The sequence below is a fragment of the Grus americana genome, chromosome 5, assembly GCF_028858705.1.
Source record: "Grus americana isolate bGruAme1 chromosome 5, bGruAme1.mat, whole genome shotgun sequence".
Taxonomy (NCBI): domain Eukaryota; kingdom Metazoa; phylum Chordata; class Aves; order Gruiformes; family Gruidae; genus Grus; species Grus americana.
Window position 1 is genome coordinate 59,730,332 of NC_072856.1, and position 19,041 is coordinate 59,749,372.

Sequence of the window (19,041 nt, forward strand, 5' to 3'; positions counted from 1 at the left end):
GCTTAGATTACAACAGGATTAATTTGATTCCAGAAATGAGATAAATCACTATTAATGTTTGATTTGGAAATCAATACTGAAAGCCCAATCACTGCATTTAATATGCTGTTCATTATCCTTTGATATTCAAATTATATTGAAAATTTCTATAGAAAAGAAGTTGGTTAAAATTTTCGTTTGAGCATTGCATATTCTTCTATTAGAAGGCAAGTTCAGAACAAAAATCCTTACAGAAACACTTCATCAACATATTTCTTTTGGCATTATGCAGAGACACTGTCAAATTATGCTAAATGTTATGCCTACGTAAGCTCTGAGTGGACTTACTCCAAATATAAACTATGGTTACTAGATTCATTCACTCATAACAGGATGTAAAAGCTCCTTTCAACAATGGGGTGGAACAAAAGCATACATTCCTTTGCTGGAAGTGGTGGTTAACCTACCTTTTGTTTTTCCTCAACATACTCACCTGATTAGAATTGCCCCAGAGATTTAATTTTAAAGAAATTTTTAAAGTCAGCTGACAACTTCAACCCACCGTGTCAAGATACAAGTCACGGGCTTTTATCTTCATCATATAGCAAAAAAAATAACGCATAGCTGTACATAAACTGAGGCAACAAATCCTTAATAAAGTCTGGATGCGTTGATATGTTACTTCGACAACTGCATGACACTGTTTAGTTTCTGTTCTCTAAGCAAGCAAGGGAGTTTAAACAGCATTTAGATCTGGCTTCTAGTAAGTAGATAGATCCTAAGGCTTTGATTTGCCTTTAAAAGATTAAACTTCAGGTTTCTCTTACTCTAAGGAGACCAGAGATCATTTCTCCTTCCCCATTGCCTGTAATTACTTTAGTGGAACACTCAGAATCAGTAAAGATGACCTGTAACGTGTAACTAACTTTACTAGAGGATAACAACTAAAATGGAGGGGAGTTGGGGGTGTGTGTAGATTTACTGAGATTTCTGGACCCTACAGTAAGACAACATCAAATGAAAATTGGGTTATTTAATGGCAAAGTTTCCCATTTCATTTCAGTTTTAAGCCCCTAGAAAACAGAATCAGTAAGGCTATTCTTTCTGTCCTCTGTCTAGTATAGTGGACAGTCTAAGAATAAGCTGCATAGGAATATTCTAGTTACAGTGAATTTAATATCACCACTCTACTTTCTATCCATGAGCCTTATCCTCTTTATTGATCCATGAGCTTTATTCTTTTCTTCCCACCCCAAGAAAATGACAACCTGAAGATTTCTTGACAATTACCACCCAATGTTTTCACTCTATGAGTGCAAATTCAGCCTAATAGCTCAAACATATTTATAGGCTTGTTAAAATCATATCACTTTTAAGTGAGCAAAAAAATAAGAAGTTCGACCTCTGCATTTAAGCTACCACAGTAATTATTTTTTAATTATATGTGCAGACCATTCCTTGATATTCCACACACAATATTCTATTAACCTTTCAGATCAACTGTGTGTGAATTCTGAGAGATAATTACTTTGGAGCAAGAGTATTTTTGTGGTTAGTCATTTAAACAAGGTTAACACTTGCATATTTTTACACTGAGAATATAGCATATAGTGCAGAAATCACTTTTTACACTTGCAAACTACCAGGAAGTGAAGTAATGAGGCCCAGCTTTAGTACTGGCAACATCCAAGAACTGGATGTGTTGGATTTTTTGTTTGTTTTTGTCTTTAATCATCTGGTTATCAAGAACAAGACCAAAAAAAATGACTGTCTAAACACTTTGACTAAATAACAGCAAATCTTCCAAGTATGCACTGAATTAGCATTTACTGTACAAAATATACAGGACATTCCATAACTCCAGTAAGGTTATGGTTCAGTAAAACTTTTGTGTAGAAAATCAGTAAAAGGTGTTATAACTGACTCACGCTAAACATGAAAACATCTTTGGCCGTAAGTTTAGCTATTAAGAAAGTACTTACAGAAACAACAGCAAAAATCCCAGAGAATGTAATTATCTTACCTGAAAATACAAGCCCACACTCTTGTATTAGAAAGACAGTTATACAAAAACTTTTTGTAAACCTCCCAATTCCAAATATTAGCATGTTCATCCCCAAATTCTGAGGTAACAGACTGGAAATAAATTCAGACTCTCTTTCCTCTCTCTAATTTCTCTGTTTCATTCTACTTACATAAACATCAGAATGTAACTGTTACCACATTCATGTCTTTCATATTACAATCTGGCAGACTTGCCAACTACCATGCATTTTTTGTGACTGCTTTTCTCACGTACTCCCACAACCCAAGCTGAATCTCAGGCACTTAACTAAGCTGCTGTTGCAATCTGCAGCTGCAGTGTATGGTGCCAGAGGCTGCATGATAGGTGCTCAGAGGAGGCAACCAAACAGCGTCTGACTTCTGCTATCTTTGGTGTGACTGAACAGTTCCCACTCTTGCCCATCTGATGGCAACGCCCTTCTGACAAGCCCTTACTAGCTCGAGCTCTCAGCCACCCCGCAGTCATTTCAGCCAACTGGCTTCATTTTCTCCTCCAACTGTACCCTCTTGTCCACCACTTCTAAGACTACCTAACACCCAGAGTATTTCAACTCCCAACAGTCCATTTTGCATTTACATAAATAAGACATGTAGACACAATAGGTTTTGTGCATTTTCTCTGATTTTCCTAAAATTTTTCGTAGGTCTGGATCCAGGACACTTACTATAGCAACTGAAGTGCAAACCAAGTATTAACATTTTTGTCCAATGGAAGTCAGCAAGATGCTTGCTATTGACTTGGACAGAGTGAGCTTTTATCCCAACTCTGGGGCCAGTGCAACATGGAAACTCAAAGTTTCCCCACAAAGTAACTCAAGCTGAACCTGTAGATATAATAAAACATGCTTTGGTGATTACTATGAATTTTCTAATAACGATTAGAAAATTTCAAGTTTTTTCAATGAAAAAAACCTTCATCCCTAGTACACTACTCCAGTACTCCAGGGATGAATTTGCTGCAAATTTGTTTCCTTCAAAGACGAAAAGCAACTTCTCAACAATTTTACATTTCCACAGCATCTTCTGCATGCCAGACCACAACACAAGCTCTAAAGATGCTGTTTAACATGCATCTGTATGCAAGAGCTCAGATGACCATATTAAACGCTGAGTTCTTAGCTAGCCAGAGATCTTCTACGGACTCACAGTGCTGGGTGTCAAAGAGAGTAGGTGCCAGGCGGATGACATTGTGAACAGCAGACTGAAGAGAAGTGGGAGGTGACAGAATAGGATCCACTATTATGTCTAAATCAGAAACCTTCCAGGTGTCTGGAGATTTTTTCACACACCCACAGTCTGTCTCTACCGGACACACCAAGGCAGATCCAGTTACACAGAAAAAGAAAGAAAAAAAGTGGTGGAAAAATTGTAACAATGACAATGGAGAAATTAGAACAGGAACACTCAGATAATGAGAAATAAAAGCATGACAGCTGAAAAAAATTTCTCAGTTTCTTTTCTTCCTGGGAGCATATAAGTTTCTCCTTACATAAATCTATCTTATAGGACTTTATTCATGTACATTCAGAGTAATAAACACAAAGTCAGTCCTAAGGTAGAATAATTACTTTTATAAAATCAAAAAGTAATCGTTCAGAGATCTTGTAACCTCCTGAGGTAGGTCTAGAAGTGGGTATGTCTATCTTCTGATGCTGATAAATACAAAATAGTGAATTATTTTTGGTTGGTGAACTTAAAAGTTACGAGTTGTCCTTTCTCACATGTGGAAGAGGAATCCACATGTCAAAACAAAACTGTTGCAAATCTGCCAATTCACCCTGCAATTAAGTCATTCCATATTCTTCAGACTTTTCCATAAAACCACAGTGAAGGGGTTTGTTCAGCCTCTGAATTAAACTAAAGGTGTTGTTATATCACCAATATCAATGGAAAAGACTGGGTTTGTTGGGGTTTTTTTTAAAGTTTTGTTTAGATAGTTTCACTTCCTGACCTTGGGGTTTTGGGGGGGGGGGGCATTTCTGTCATTCTTTCCTACAGAGATGTTCCCTCCATCTCTTCCTCCCCATTTGGAAGTATGCTGCAAGCTTTGCTCGAGTATTCAGTTTTAAGTACTGGAACATATGTGAATACTGCAGAAGATTTGCTCTAGTGGTCATTTTTTATCTCATTTTTAGATGTCTCCTAGGAGACCAGGTGAACTAAGCCCTGTGGTTAGACCCATGGGATCGTGCATTTTTATTTGTATGATGCACATTTTCCTAGCTACCGCTTCTTAAGAACTCTGATTTTGCTAAGATGCGAGCAGAGAGGTGAGCTTTGCCAGAATAAGAACTTAAGGCACAAGCGTCATGACCTGCTTCCTTCAGTCTCCAAGGTAAATTAAAAAAGATAGTAATTCTATTTTATAATGTAGTTATTATTATTAATTATGGGAGACATGGGAGCCAATTGTGAACCTCAAGTTCTGGGAAGTACTCTGAAGGGGCAACTCCTTCACTAATGAAGGTGGAAACAAGTGAACTGCATCAATGCTAAGGTTATTCCATTTCAGATATGCTTCAAGCATCACAAATGCTCATATCTCAGTTGAAACAAAAACCTCACATATTTTTATTCCATTTTCTATTTAGTCTCCTTCTCAGAAGTAATATTATTTCTACTTGTTCACTAGCTTTGTTTTACTTGACAAGAAACAAAATACTGTAAATAGTTGTTTATAATATAGTTTGCACAAAGTTGATTTCATTATTATATTCAAACACACAAACTAATTGAAAAGCTATTAAAGACAGAACATAGAATCTGTGAAGGAACGTGTGCTCCTTTTAGCAGTGCACCAGCTAGTAAAATTTAAAGGAAAATACTCAGTCTCCTAAGAAAAATTCATGGAAAGAGGCAAAAGTGCTTCATATCAAATGCCTAATGTCCAATTCACAGAATAGTATCAAGACATCTAAATAGTATCAAGACATCTAAAAATTGCCTCTTCCACTACAGAGACTATGCCAACACTGGGTCCCCTAAAATTACTCCTTTTCTTTATTAATACTTTCCAAACCATATGTACTAATAAACACCACACTTAAGTGCTTACCAGATTTTGATCTTCCATGTGTTGAGCTAGAAGCAATGGTGAGAGACTGTGGTTTAACTGGATCTACTGGTACAGCATAAGTGCCAGCACTTGGAACTTGTATGTAAGGTCCGACTGCTGCTACCCTTCCTGAAGCACTCAAGGATGACTGGGGTGATGAAGTTCCATTAATACGATTCAACTAAAAAGTAAAAAAAAAAAAAAAAAACCAGCAAATTGAAATGTGAACTTCCATTTAATCTTGGCATTTGTGCATGAGCAGGAGGTGTAAATTTAATTATCTAGAACCATCTACCATAGCTAAGAAACCTTAATGATTAAGTTACCATACTCCATGCTTCTACCTCTACCCACCCCCCCCAAAAGTAGAAAGGACAAATTTTATTCCCTAAAATCAACACCTCAAAATAAAATTTCTCAGCCACAGCGCATACATTACTTGTAGAAACCTTTATCTGTATTAAGTCTTTTTCATTGTGCCTTTTTTAGGCAAATCGGCTAAAATGAGTTCTTAAATCATCAGATATGGGGGAGGTTGGGGGTTTTTTTTGGGGGGGGTGGGATTTTTTTGTTGTTTGGGGTTTTTTTTAAAGCAACACCTCCAGCTAGGAATATGTATGGGAATCCAGAACAGATCTCTCTAGTCCTTAAGACAAATGGTCTACTGTGCAACTGATTTATTTTCAAAGTTCCAGACAACTATTTAGACTAACTTTATCAGACCATTTATATTTTTATCAATTTTCCCTACTGGAAGATCAGTATTTTATAAAACCCAAACTTTTTATGCTTTCATGTTTTGAAACACAGCCTATAATCACACACTCCTTCCTTGAAATATAAAGTATTATAATTTTTAATATAGTATGGTATGTGCCATAAAGAAAAATAAAAGGAAACACATTCTGTCTAACAGTTTTCTGGTATCTATGTAAAACTTTAAAAATAGCAGGCTTCTTAAAACTATTTTAAAATAGGTTCTTCAGATGTAATTGTATTACTCAGCTGGGAAAAAGTGAGATTCTATGTAGCTTTTATAGGGTCTTGCTAAACTAAAGTGTGGCCCTTTTAACAGTTTATCTTACAGGAATGTTTTCTTTTTGACGTGCCTCAACTTTTTTCTTGTATAGTCGTTCACGCAGCTCATTGATTCGCTTGTCCATCATAGCCACCTCCATATTACGTTTGTTTAAGAGTTCTTTCTGCTGCTGAAGCTTGGAGTTCTGCTCCTGGTTAAGCCTGTTACGAATCTTGAAAAATAAATAAAAATAAACAAATAAACAAAAAAGCACTTGTTCGGACAGTACTGCATTTTGTCTGTTCTCAAGTTGTTTTTAATAGTTTTAAAAAACCCAAAGAAACTTGGATTGGCCATGTTCTGACATCTCTAATGTTATGCTGCCACACAGCCTGTCAAATTAGCATTTGCAACCATGAACAACTATTAAAAGAAGGCAGCATAAGAACGTCCTAATAAACTTGTGGATACCTATTAAATACACATAGACTGCATGCCATTTATAGCAAATGGATTGAAGAATTAGGCATAAAGACATTTCAGAACTGAATTACACTGTGAAAGATAAAAATCACAGAAAATGTTTGTTAGAAGTTATGTTTAACCACCAAGACTGTTTGAATATCATGAAAACTAAGTGATATAAAAACTTGTAAAAGGAATTATACTATTGATTCTATTTCCAGCTCCACATGAAACTTCTTGATGTCTGAATGGGAGGTTAACTGAACTGCTAGTGCCAGGACTCGGTGCAGATTATTCTCTCTACATGGGAATTAAACTGAAACCTTCACAGCAGGTTTCCAGTAAGATCAGGGGATGGATTAACTTTATGGTTTAAATCAACCATGACAGTCTTTATAATTACTTCTCTTGCTTTCCCATTAGCATTTTTTCATACCTTCAATAACCCTGACAGCACTGTCTCAGTGTTTCAATTTTCGTGGTAACGTTACATGCAAAAAAAACTTGAGGCAAATTAAGTCTTGATAAACGTGTATGGGACCATTGTGAAGCACAAGAGAGAAATCTTAATCTATTGAGCATCTTTGCACTTAGAAGTACTTGAAAGATAGATAACCTGATCTAGTTGAAGATGCCCCTGCTCATTGCAGGGGGGATTGGACTAGATGACCTTTAAAAGGTCCCTTCCAACTCAAACTATTCTATGATTCTATATGCCTTGTATAAATGGGGAGAGGGGAAAAAGGGGAAAAAAGGACCCTTATTCCCAATTCATGAAAACATGTGATGGATTAATTGTATGTTGCATTTGCTCATGTAAAGAAATGAATGAGACTAATTTTGAAATTTAAATTAATTTTGAAATATTAAATATATATTAGAGCTGTTGCCTTGATCAAAATAAAGTACATGAGTAAATAAAAAAAGCTCTCAGGTCCTGACACATTGGCATATGATTAAGTATTCCATAACTTTTAAACATAAAAACCGGACAAAATTTCAATGTAAATGGAATATTTAATTACTCTTGTGAGAACTACACTGTACCCGTACCAATCTTCTTGGAGGAAGACATATGATAGTGATACAGGGAATTCTGTATGAATATACTGCAGCTATAGTGCACTATATAGTGCAGTGAATACAGTGCAGCTAGTATTTTTTACGATTCTGTTAAAATGTGTTATTTAATTCCTATGTGTTTTGTTTATTTACATCAGACATTGTAGCTGTATTTTCACAATATATTTTAACTGTAATTTTATTCACTGTCTAGTCAGGTCTCCAAGTTAAGATGACATCTAAGTGAGCTTGCTACATCCAGTTCTTTGCAAAATAGAAAAGTACTGAAATGAATTTTTTTTTTTTTTTTTTTTAAGAGAGAGTGAAACAAATACTAGATTATGTCAACATTCAGTATTTCAGTATTAAGGTCTGAGAAATGCCCTTCAGCACACTTGCACGCTTTGTATCATTACGCGCATAAGCACCAACAGAAGTAGTTTTAAAGCTAATGAAATTCTGTTTTAAAGAGGGTTATATGCTAACTGAAACCTCACACATTAACAGCATTCCAGTACACCAGTTTTATAAGATGTCACAAAATTAAATGGCCGCCCATAAGAGCAGTAATACAACCTTTTAAAAATCTACAGCTATCATCCAAATAGCATCTCTCCACTACTTACCTGTAGCTCTTGATACAACTTTTTTAATTCTACCGCTGCAGGTCCCGTCATTTGTCCATTGTAAGACTGAAACCCATTCAGTTTCCCTTTCCTTAAATCCTCCAGTTGCTGAGTAAGTTGATCCACTTTTAACACTGCAGCCTGTAGCTCCTGCTGCTTTTCCTGGAACATGGCACTTATATGCTCAATTTCAGTTGCTAAAATTAACAAGATAAAAATAACAAAAACTAATTCAGTGAAGCATTTTTTAGTTCTACAGGTATTGATGCATACAACACAATAATTTTAAATCTAATATATGCATACACATGTAAAATATTTATGTGTTGGGAATTTGTTGTCGTAATATTTCCTAATAGTTACAGATTAGACTTATTCTGACTTTATGCCTGACTACATAAAACAAAAAGTTACATCATATACAAATTTCATAGAAATGCAGGACCCTCTAAGACAAAAAACATTTGAAATCCTGCTTCAATGCTACATTGACTAGCAATATAGCATTATTTGCTAGTCATGCAGTGAATAGTAAATTAAATTAAATTCCACTTACATAGATTGCCATTCATGATCTTGCTGTAGTCCACTTGTCCTCTCATGGCACGGATTTTTTTCAGCTTTGTCTCCTGGGTTTCAACGCGTTCTTTAAGTTTTTGAAGCTTTTCACTCTCAGAAACAGACTGCTGCTGACGACGTTCTTGCTGCTTCAGATAACGCAAACGTTGTTCCTGACAAAAATGAGGTTTTAGACAAGAGGTACCTGTTACCCATTTATTTTAAAAAAGTTAACTTAGAAAAACCCATCACTATGGCCAGTGAGTTTTTTTTATTTCCAGAAATCAGAAAAAGTTGTATCTAGTTAAAATATGTATCAGTCCTCCTAGAAAAACTCCTAACATCAATTGAACAAATCTGTTTCAGAGCAAAGATTAGGTTTTTTAGACCAAATATCAAATTTACATATATGCGCAAATACAACCCTAGCCTGAACACTCAAACACATCTGCGAAGCTTCCTCTGGCATTTGTTTTCTGCTGCTATTAACACTTTTCCTGCTGTTGCAAAATGAATTTCCAACGCTGTTATCCAGCTTCCCAAAGAAGACAAAATATGTCCAACAGACCATTTTAAACAAGCTGACCTATGGTAAGATAATGTTCTAGTTCTAAATAGCAGTACTTCTGCTGGGCACACATGGAGAATGTTTCTTTTTCTACATCATTTCCATCAAAAAAACAACAGAAGTGGTAGGTTGATTCCTAAGTACTCCAAGCATCCAATGCATAGTGTATATTGTAACACCTACAATAACGTCAAAAACATCAAACCCACTTCCCACTCTTAAAAACATACTTAGATTCTTACATCTCAGAGACTTTGGAAATGTAATATATGAATATCTACAAAGTGAGCATATTCTCATCTCACGCCACTATTACTACACTGGAGTGAATGAGCTACTAAAGATGAGCACAGAGTCAAGCCTGGTCTATCACAGATCATGAAGCAGGCCTCATAAAAGAGACAAATAAAATCTAGCAATATTTTTATAAAGACACATAACTTGGCTTGACATAGGTTGTTATAGTATCATTTACACTGAAATGTTGTATACTGCCTAGGTTAAGATTAACTTGATAAAACAATGGATTTTTCAAGCTCTTTCTTGAGCTTATCTAGAATGAATTAGCATCTTTTTCTGTATCCATAAAACTTATGTTTGCATATGTTAAAGGCAATTTGTATTTATTATGATCTGTATAGAATTATTACCTTAGCAACCAACATTTGCTGTTGATTTTCAATCTGCTGCTGTTGTCGGGCAGCCATATCTTGAAGTTCAGAAAGAGTGAGCTCAACACGTGGATTCCCAACCTGCAGAACACAAAATGTTGTATTAGTGTGCTGATGTATATTAAGTGTTCTGACTATAATAATAATGACAGATACCTATGAAAGAGTAAGGAACCTCACAGTAGAAGGAAAGGATACAGACCATGCACGTACCAGGGACAGAAAAAGCAAAAAGGGGAAAAGCAGATGAAAGAGGAAAACACTAAGAGACAAAACAAATGAGACAAAAGCCCTTTGACTACATTTAACACTGGTCTATTAAGATGTTCTCTATAATTGGTACACAGTGCTGGTATGGCATATGTGATAACACACACGTAAGCAGGTATTTTAAGCAGTAATTGGAATCTGAAGCTTCTTTCCTTTTCTAACACTTTCAGTGTAACTGCCTTGGCAGCTTTAACTGGTGGTTAGCATTATTTACCTAGCGCAGGACAAGACCATGTGAAAACCCTTAGATAAAGGCTGTCACTAAGCTCACATCTAAGATGGTGAAATTTCCTGGCAGATTGTAGCATTTAAGGTAAGAATCTGTGAAAAACAGTCTGTACAAAGTGAAGCAAAGTAAAGTTGATCCCCTTTGGATAAGTAAGTGGCTATTACTGGGCAAACTTTGAATGAAAAACCAAGATATTAGTGGGGCTTTATAATTTACTCCTCCTGCATTCCAAAATTCATAAATCATTTACAAAATTGGGGTAGAAAGGCAATTACTGAAAATTGTTTAAAATTTATATGTGAGAGACCAAATATTACGTGTTTTTACAAATGAATGCATTATTTCAGTATATTCAAAGTTCTATCAAATATAATTTAAATCTATAGATTAAATTACTTCAATTCAACCATGTTTTTACTATGCAATCACAAGAGAGAGAGTGCAATGTAACGAGACAAATTCCAGAAGCTGACACTTGTCCAATACCTGCTTTGCTACTCAGAAAACCAAACCCACCACCTTAGAATCGCACAGTTTAACAACAACTTTAGAATTTGCACAGAAAGAGAATACCAGCCTTTGAAAAATTATGCTGGAAAGGTCAGAATAGTCCATCAGCTGTTTCAAGGTATTTACATGCAATTCAGTCAATAAAGTGAGTCAATATAAAAGCTGGATTAGTGCATTGTAATAAACAATGTATTATTTTCATGAAACTACACGACTACACTATTAGTAGAACAAATGAAAATTACATCATTTCCTATCTCAAATATAGTTAATACTGCTGAAAAGAGTATTAAATGTTTGGGATATATTTATAAATAAAAATCTTTTTCAAATTAATGTTCACAAAATGGAATGAGGTCTAAACATTTTAGAGACGCACAAAAAACCCCCAAACCCAACCAACCAAAAAAAAAAAAAAAATCAACCAACAAAAAACCCCCAAACACCTCCCCACCCCAATCAATGAAGCATCAGATTGTGGATCTGATCAAACCTGATGCCAGAGGAAAGCAGATTTAGTTGCTCTGCTTTTCTGGGCCCACCCTACTGACTTCTGATGCAGTCCTGTAGTGACCTTGTCCGACATGTCCCCTGCAATACTTGTACTTCACTCTAAGGAAGGTAAGATTCTCCTCTTACATGTTGTTGATACTGAAGTATCACAGCCACTTTGAATGGCTTGTTTCATATTCCTACATCAAATTCCTACTTAAGTAAGTGTCAGTTCTCCAGTTCAATGCATAATACAGAACTGTTTCTTTAAGCTTCAGTCAGGAAAGGAAAATAATATTTGTTTTAAAATAACTGATTGCTTTTTTCCCCTATTTGAACACCAATTAACATTTCATGTTTCTGCACACAACTATTCAGGTAAGATATGAACCTCAAGGTCAGTCACGAAAATGAGCCAGATTTAGAAAATTAACTTTCAAAGTTGCTGCACCTTAGCCACATGATATAGATATGTCAGACTAAAATTTTTAGAGAAAGTTATTGTCCCTCTTCGAACATTTCCTACTGAATAAATTATGGAATGAAATTATAATTCTCACTGGATACAACTGAAACGCCTCTTATTAGTCAACAATAATGAAGCCTATTTATGGTAGGGAAGTGATTAAAAAAATAAAAATCTATGTATTTATTTACAGTTATAGCTATATAGAATAGTGAAACTAGAACAAAAGGTAAAATCCACCCAAACACTAATTATTTCAACGTTTTGTTAGTGAACACAGTAATTAAAAATAAAGAGATTGAACTTAGCAGTGTATACTTTTTTATTAACATGACTTATGAGAGACAAGAGTCCTTCACAATATTCTTTAAGGCCAAAAAACTTGCATGCACTTGTGGCTACCAGCTAATAAAAGGAGACATTTTATTATTAATTACAGACTGAAAGGCACTAATTGGGTAAGAAAATAAGGAAGCTTTTCCAAGTGCCATCCACAAACCAAAAAATGCTCACTTGAGACAAGAAAATAACATAGAAAAAACCAGATGCTGCTCCCAGAACATGTTCAGGCTCTGCTGACTTCCTTTGGCATGATCTTCTGCCAGAAAAACCTAAACATCTACATCTGCTTCTGCTGAACTCTGTAAGTAAAGTTCTTAAAAGGGGCTCAGAATGGTGATCCAGAGGGAAGCATTCAAGGCAATTTTAAAAGTAAAAAATGGGTGTGGGGGTAGTGAATTAATAGTATTTTCTCAATACACATATGCTCAGTTTCAAAAATATACAACTTGCATCAGACTATGCAAAGCCTTCCCAATGCTTCCCTCCTTTCTGCCTTGATCATCTGTTTAAGTTCACAACATTGATAGCTCATTCTATTTCCAGCAGTAATTTTCATTATAACACTGTCCAAGAAAGAGACATTTTATTCTGCTAAGAAATCTTGTTAAAAACATATCCAGACTCCAAAAAGTGGCATCTATATAAAGGTTGTGCATATTTCAAGATAAAAAAGCAATTTCACCAAGTGAAAATTAGAGATTTTAAGTTAAAAATGTAACCTGGAATGCACAATGACAATAAGCAACTGGTTTGTAAAAGCACCTCAAACAACAAAAAAAAAACCAGTTTGACCCAAAACCTCAGAATTTTTACTGCTTTAAAGAGTGTATTTGAAAGTATAACTTATAATGCCTGAAAAAAGTACTGCATTACTTTGCATTATGTAAAATACAGAAGATTAATTGTAAGATGAATGCAAATATTAGCTTCTCCTTGAAGAAGCTATTAACTATTGTAAAATGTTCCATTTAGAAAGTATAATGTCTAAAAACCTTTTATACACAACAAAGCACAAGAACATGGGAAACAGTAATAATTAACCATTTAAATATAAACGCTCTATGAGAAATAATGTTTACCTCACTGAATATCAGTAAGTGTCCCTTTCACTTAAAATAACTACACTATACTTAGGAAAGAAGAGGCAGCTGAGGAAACAAAGTTTTAAAACCTGTAACTTCACTCGTAGTTTGTTCTTTCTCATCCACATGGCAAAAACAGTAAACAGACCAAGCAGAATTCCTCTTCGACATCAAATCAATTATTTTCACATAGACTGTTGCCAATTTCAGGTCTCCAAAACAGGACAGCATCATTTTTGAAACAGTATGAAAAACACTGAAACTTTCTCTTGCCAAGATCTAGTTGAATCAATTCGTTGAGAGCACTTCATATTAGTTGAGTCTGCTTGTAATAATCTGCGTGTAAACACCACCACTGAAAAAAGTCCGTCTCAGTCCTTCTTCAGAACCTCAGGTTATGCAAGGCAAAGACAGCGCTGTATTTTCTCAGTTCTTTAATGAGGTTGTGGGTTTCTCAGATTCTTAAGTTTGTGCTGTTCATACTAGTTATTAACAATTTCATCCATGAAGTCACTCACCGCTCATAACAATCACCAGCCTATCACATTTAAGGTCCAGACCTCCTCCTTTCTCCCGCAGCAAGAGAAACCTACCTCCTGCAGAACTGCCTTCTGAAGGAGGTGCTAAAAGCCAGTACAAATATCTACTCCTCCAGATTCCACAGATTCATTTGCTACATGGTGATACATCAAAGCAGACAGTTTTGCTGAATTGTAAATTTCTTTTCATTGATTCACAGCAGCATTTACACATAGAGATGAACTCCTAAATGAAATGCTATAGAGCGAGCCCTGCATTATTAGCCACTAAGGCAGTATTATGTATGTCTCATACAGACAAGAATATACCTATGTTCCCTAATTTCTTAATATTGACAAGAATCTTAAAAAAATTGTATTTATTTTGTTTAGCATGCACTTTATAAGGTCATGATGAGAGAGAGACTTTATAATGAACTGGAGTTTCAGCTTCTAACATTACCCTCCCACTACAGGCTAATATTTTACCATTTGATGATTAATATTTTTGAGACAGGTGAGATGAATGGTACAGTAGTAATTAAATAGTTTGGGAACCAGTTTACAAGCAGCCTCAAAACAAGTCATACCTTAGGCATTTAATTAAGAAAAGGAACCTCCTTTAATATTTATTTTTACACATCAGTCTTGTCACTGTGAAAATTCATTTTCTTGTTCCTCCTTCCTTTCTTTCTGCCCTCACACTATGCTGTTCTGTCCATCACCACAAACTCCTCAGTCTGCATGCTTCTCAGCTATTATGAAATGGCTTACTCATTGGCAACCCACAATAGTAAATGAAAAATTGCACCTGAACTCGAAATATTTCTTTGACAAGCAGAGTGTACTGTAGTCAAGACATGTAAGCAATAAGGGCAGATTCCAGTGGTTTTTTGCCTTTACTCCCATCAGAAAACTATCTTTTAAGAGGACTCTAATAATGTCAATATCAAAATAAAAAAAACCCACAAGACTGACCTTTTGAAATAGATTATTTTTTAAAAGATGATAATTAGGATGTGGTTTGATTTTATGCATTTCTTTACCTCCATGTCTAAGCCATGAAGATACTTATATTTGATCATTTTCTAAGTTTGGACTAGTAAGAACAATAAAGTTTCATTATTATTTTCAAAGTAACATAGACCAAACACACACCTGAGACTGTTAGGATTTCAGAAGTAAGAGTTTTAAAGGAAAACAACAAATATTCAAAAGCTTTACAGATCACCCTAATGACTGTTTATGTTCAGAAACACCTAGCCTTTCAAATAGCAGCGAGTGTACAACAATTTACCAATCATTTCCTGCATGCTGTCTCTTCAGATCTTTTTCTAGGTTTGCAAGAGCCACCATGTCATTAACTTCCCTTATCTATTCCTTCCTTCTTTTTAAGATAGGTGTTCACACCCATCTCCCACACAATTCTGTTCCCTTCCCAATGCCCTGCACTAGAAAGTGTAGGTTCAAGTACCTCAAGCCTCCTGAAACCAGCCAAGCTCCACCTTCTCCTATATGTATTCTTGTATGATGAATCACATACAATAAACTCTCCCTCACATGTTATCTAGTCTTTGTCCTATCAGTCACCTCCATCACTTCTGTCCTTACTACCTCATTTACTACTTTTCTTTCAGTACTTTGGTCCACACTTCTCTCGTCAGAGATGATTCTGAGGTTAAACCACCAATTGCCCAGGTCCAACATAACCTAGATAAAACGTACTCAACCAGTGTGCAGGGAGGTGAGGAAGTCTGTGTCTTAGCTTCTGCCTCAGAGTCCAGAATGGCTGGTTCTGACTCCGGCCATCTAAAGGGCTATCCAGAATTTTTTTCTGCTTGTATCCTCCTACTTTCAACCACCGATTAATTTATTGACAAGCTAATATAGAGCAGCTACTAAAGATAATGCAGCATATATCCCACCTGCAACCCAGCTACACTATTTATTCTTTACATAGGCTGCCACTCTAAAATTGTACTACATATAAGGTACGTTTTGGCCAAATGGCCTTTTTAGCTTTAAAAAAAAAGCACAATCCTTTTCTGAAGTCCACCATAATCCCCCTCCCAAAAATGTCTGTGATTGCAAAAGGTAACCATATCCTCAGCCAGCATGAATATGAAAGAAAACACTCTTTGTCAAAGTTGGGAAAACACTAGCATATCAAAGGCTAGAGATAGTGGAGCAGGAACACCCCCCCACACCCCCCCCCCCCCCCAAAAAACAAAACCCCAACCCCCCAATCCACAGACCAAGGACAAGATCAATACTGAATTAAAGGCAGAAACTGCAACAGAGAAAGAGAGAGAGAAATCCAAGAAGCAAATCCTTTGGGGTCATGATTTAAAGAATTTACTCCTCCATGTGGGATTCATTAATGAGGCCCATGACTTTTCCATGGCAAAAAGAAAACATCATTTTCACCAGCCTAATAGGGAGGACAGCAAAGGGCAGAGAGGTACCACAAGTTGCTCTTGAGAAGTCTTAAAATGCCTACATAGAAATGCAAAGTAAATACTTTGGTTTTACTGCACATACTGAAAGACTCAGTTTTCCATAATCTATAGCGGTTTAGAGTTGCTGCTCCTTCCTAGGGCAAATGATGGAATACAAAACTTAACTCCAGACTAGAAATTTACCTTCGTAGAGCTGTCAAATCCCAGAAATCTATACAGCTACATGACAAACACAGAACTGACAGGTCTGGAACTAGGTATATGAATATGTGGACAAAGGAAGTACATAAATGACCATTTCCCCAGAACAAAGCAGACTGCCAACCATAAAACAAATTGGGGGTAGGTTGGAGCACTCCCCAGCCAGTGAATTCCAGACTGGGATCAGGGTTCTGACAATTCTCAGCCTCCCCAGACCAGGGAGCTCTCACTGTAGTTTACAGCAAAGGAGAGCTACAGCTCTGGCTGCACAACTACCAAACTGCTAGAGCAAGAAAGAAAAGACAGCTTGCTTTGCCAGCTGAATCTAGCAAATGATTTCCTAATTCTCCCATGCTAACTTGGACATAAGCAGCAGAAGCCCATCACGTACCTTTTCCGCCTTAAGTCTCATTCAAAGTAACATAGTTTAAGGGATGCTTTAACTAGCCTAGTTGGCAACAAAGCTTTAAAGGCTGCTGCTAAGAATAGCCAGCACACTTTGGGTACCTGTCCTCAGCACAACAGCAGTGATGGTGAAAACAGACAGAAGATACCGGAGTTTATTATACCAGTTCTGTATCAAATAGGTGTTATATGAAATGGATGTGGCCTCCTTGTGCTATCTGAAGACTAAGAAAGGAGAACATAGGATGGAACATCTGCTGAAGGTTATTGATTCTGACCTCCTTACATTTCTGAAACATACTGACCCTATATATCACCAAATTTAAGATTTATGATAGATTTTGACCACATTTTCCATAAAACCTGATCCTAGTGCCATGCACAATGAAGGCAACTGGAAAATCTTGTGTGAAAACTCACAAATAACACTATAAAAAGACAAAAGCAAGTATCTTGTTTTATTTAAACTAAAATAGAGTTTTTGCTGATCTCGACGTGGATGACATTATTTCCAGTTAAATGGCTTTATCCACAGCTCTGCCTTGCATTTTTTTTAATTGGGTCAGAAATATGCCGATAGCAGAAATCCATTTTAAAGAATCCGATGGCAATAGCACACGCCTTTTTTAGCTTAATGGGAATGAACAAGCTAATTAAACCCAGAAAAGACAACCAGAATATTGGGAATTAAAGGAAAATATACTTAGCATGTGCTATCTCCTGATAATCAAATAATCTTGAAATTAACATTACAAATGGAATCTGGTAACTTTACTCAGAAATTTATAATTAAAATGTTATTTTATTTGTGCAAATACATACATTAACAGTTTCTTGGAATAAACATGCCTCAACTGTATCACAATTTGCTGAAAAATCTCACATTATATATATTTGATAAAATCTTAACATCTCTCAAACTACACTACCTTGTTAGCAATTTCTCCAACTTGCTGATGCTAATAAGCCACTCCATGTAACAAAATGTTTAAAGTCTATTCAGCATAAGCCACAGACTCCAAATTTCCTGTTTCTCCTATACTGCTTTCTTAAAAATTTCACAAGTGAGGCTGTCCTCTACTTTGCTCAGAACAGCTAAGAAAAGGCAGAACTTAACAAAAATCAAAACAATGTTAAAATAGATTTTCAAAGTTAGAAATGGATTTAAGCATATATTGACCATCTGCTACATACAAAATAAACTGCTTATAAGTCACTTCAACATAAGAAAGTAGTATCTGGAACTCTTTTTTTTTAAAATACTTTCTTCTTTGTCCTTGCAGACACTTTTAGACAGCCACAGAAATCTTAAGCATGTTTATATTAACTTTAGTGTCAGATAAAATGCCTGATAAATGGCATTTTAAAATGTCAGATAAAATAGCTGATTTGAATGAAAATATCAACCTCATACTCCTAACAAAAATAGATTATCTTAAAAGAAATTATGGATTCTTATAGCAATAACAGATCAGTTGTGCACAAAGCTTCAGACCTGTTTATCGTACCAATCCTTTTACTCACACTCATTCTGAGTAATAGACATGTTACAATACAAGTTGAAAACACACTGTTCAAGTGCCTTTAAAAATAGTGTTGGAACTATATTTTCCTGGGTCTTTTAGAAAAGCAACATCTTATTCTGATAGCATAGCTAAGTATGGTTAAGATGCACTTATTATCATTATAATGTTTAGCATCAAATGTGCATTTTTAATTCCCTTAAGTAATTGTTTCAGTATGAAGTTTTTCTGTGGGGATGTAATATTTTTTATATGATAACAGTATAAAACATTTCCAAAACACAAAAGTATGGAAAATAAGTATCCTGTAACTGAAAGATATGTTGTGAAACTTAGGTTTTATATGAAGTGCAAGTCGTACGCTAAGTTGTTAAAAGCAAAAGTTGACCATGACATTTTGAAGTAAAGAGCTTTTGATAAGGTCTTAAAACTTAAAAATGATAGCAAATGCATCTAACAAAATCTGATTAACTAAGAA

General features: G+C 35.6%; 1 protein-coding gene across 8 annotated transcripts in view; it reads right to left on the reverse strand.

Moving 5' to 3' along the window:
• PPP1R13B (protein phosphatase 1 regulatory subunit 13B) overlaps window positions 1-19,041 on the reverse strand; it is a 72,869-nt gene that overhangs the window by 9,296 nt on the left and 44,532 nt on the right. For 2 of the 8 annotated variants that reach the window (XM_054827406.1, XM_054827404.1), the window contains exons 5-10: window positions 10,046-10,147; window positions 8,826-9,000; window positions 8,270-8,466; window positions 6,208-6,348; window positions 5,099-5,279; window positions 3,190-3,345 (exon numbers count right to left, since the gene is read on the reverse strand). In XM_054827406.1, coding sequence (XP_054683381.1) covers window positions 3,190-3,345; window positions 5,099-5,279; window positions 6,208-6,348; window positions 8,270-8,466; window positions 8,826-9,000; window positions 10,046-10,147 — 952 coding nt within the window. Of the gene's footprint in view, window positions 1-3,189; window positions 3,346-5,098; window positions 5,280-6,183; window positions 6,349-8,269; window positions 8,467-8,825; window positions 9,001-10,045; window positions 10,148-19,041 lie in introns of all 8 variants that reach the window. The other 6 variants (XM_054827405.1, XM_054827402.1, XM_054827410.1 and 3 more) reach the window with 3 other exon arrangements.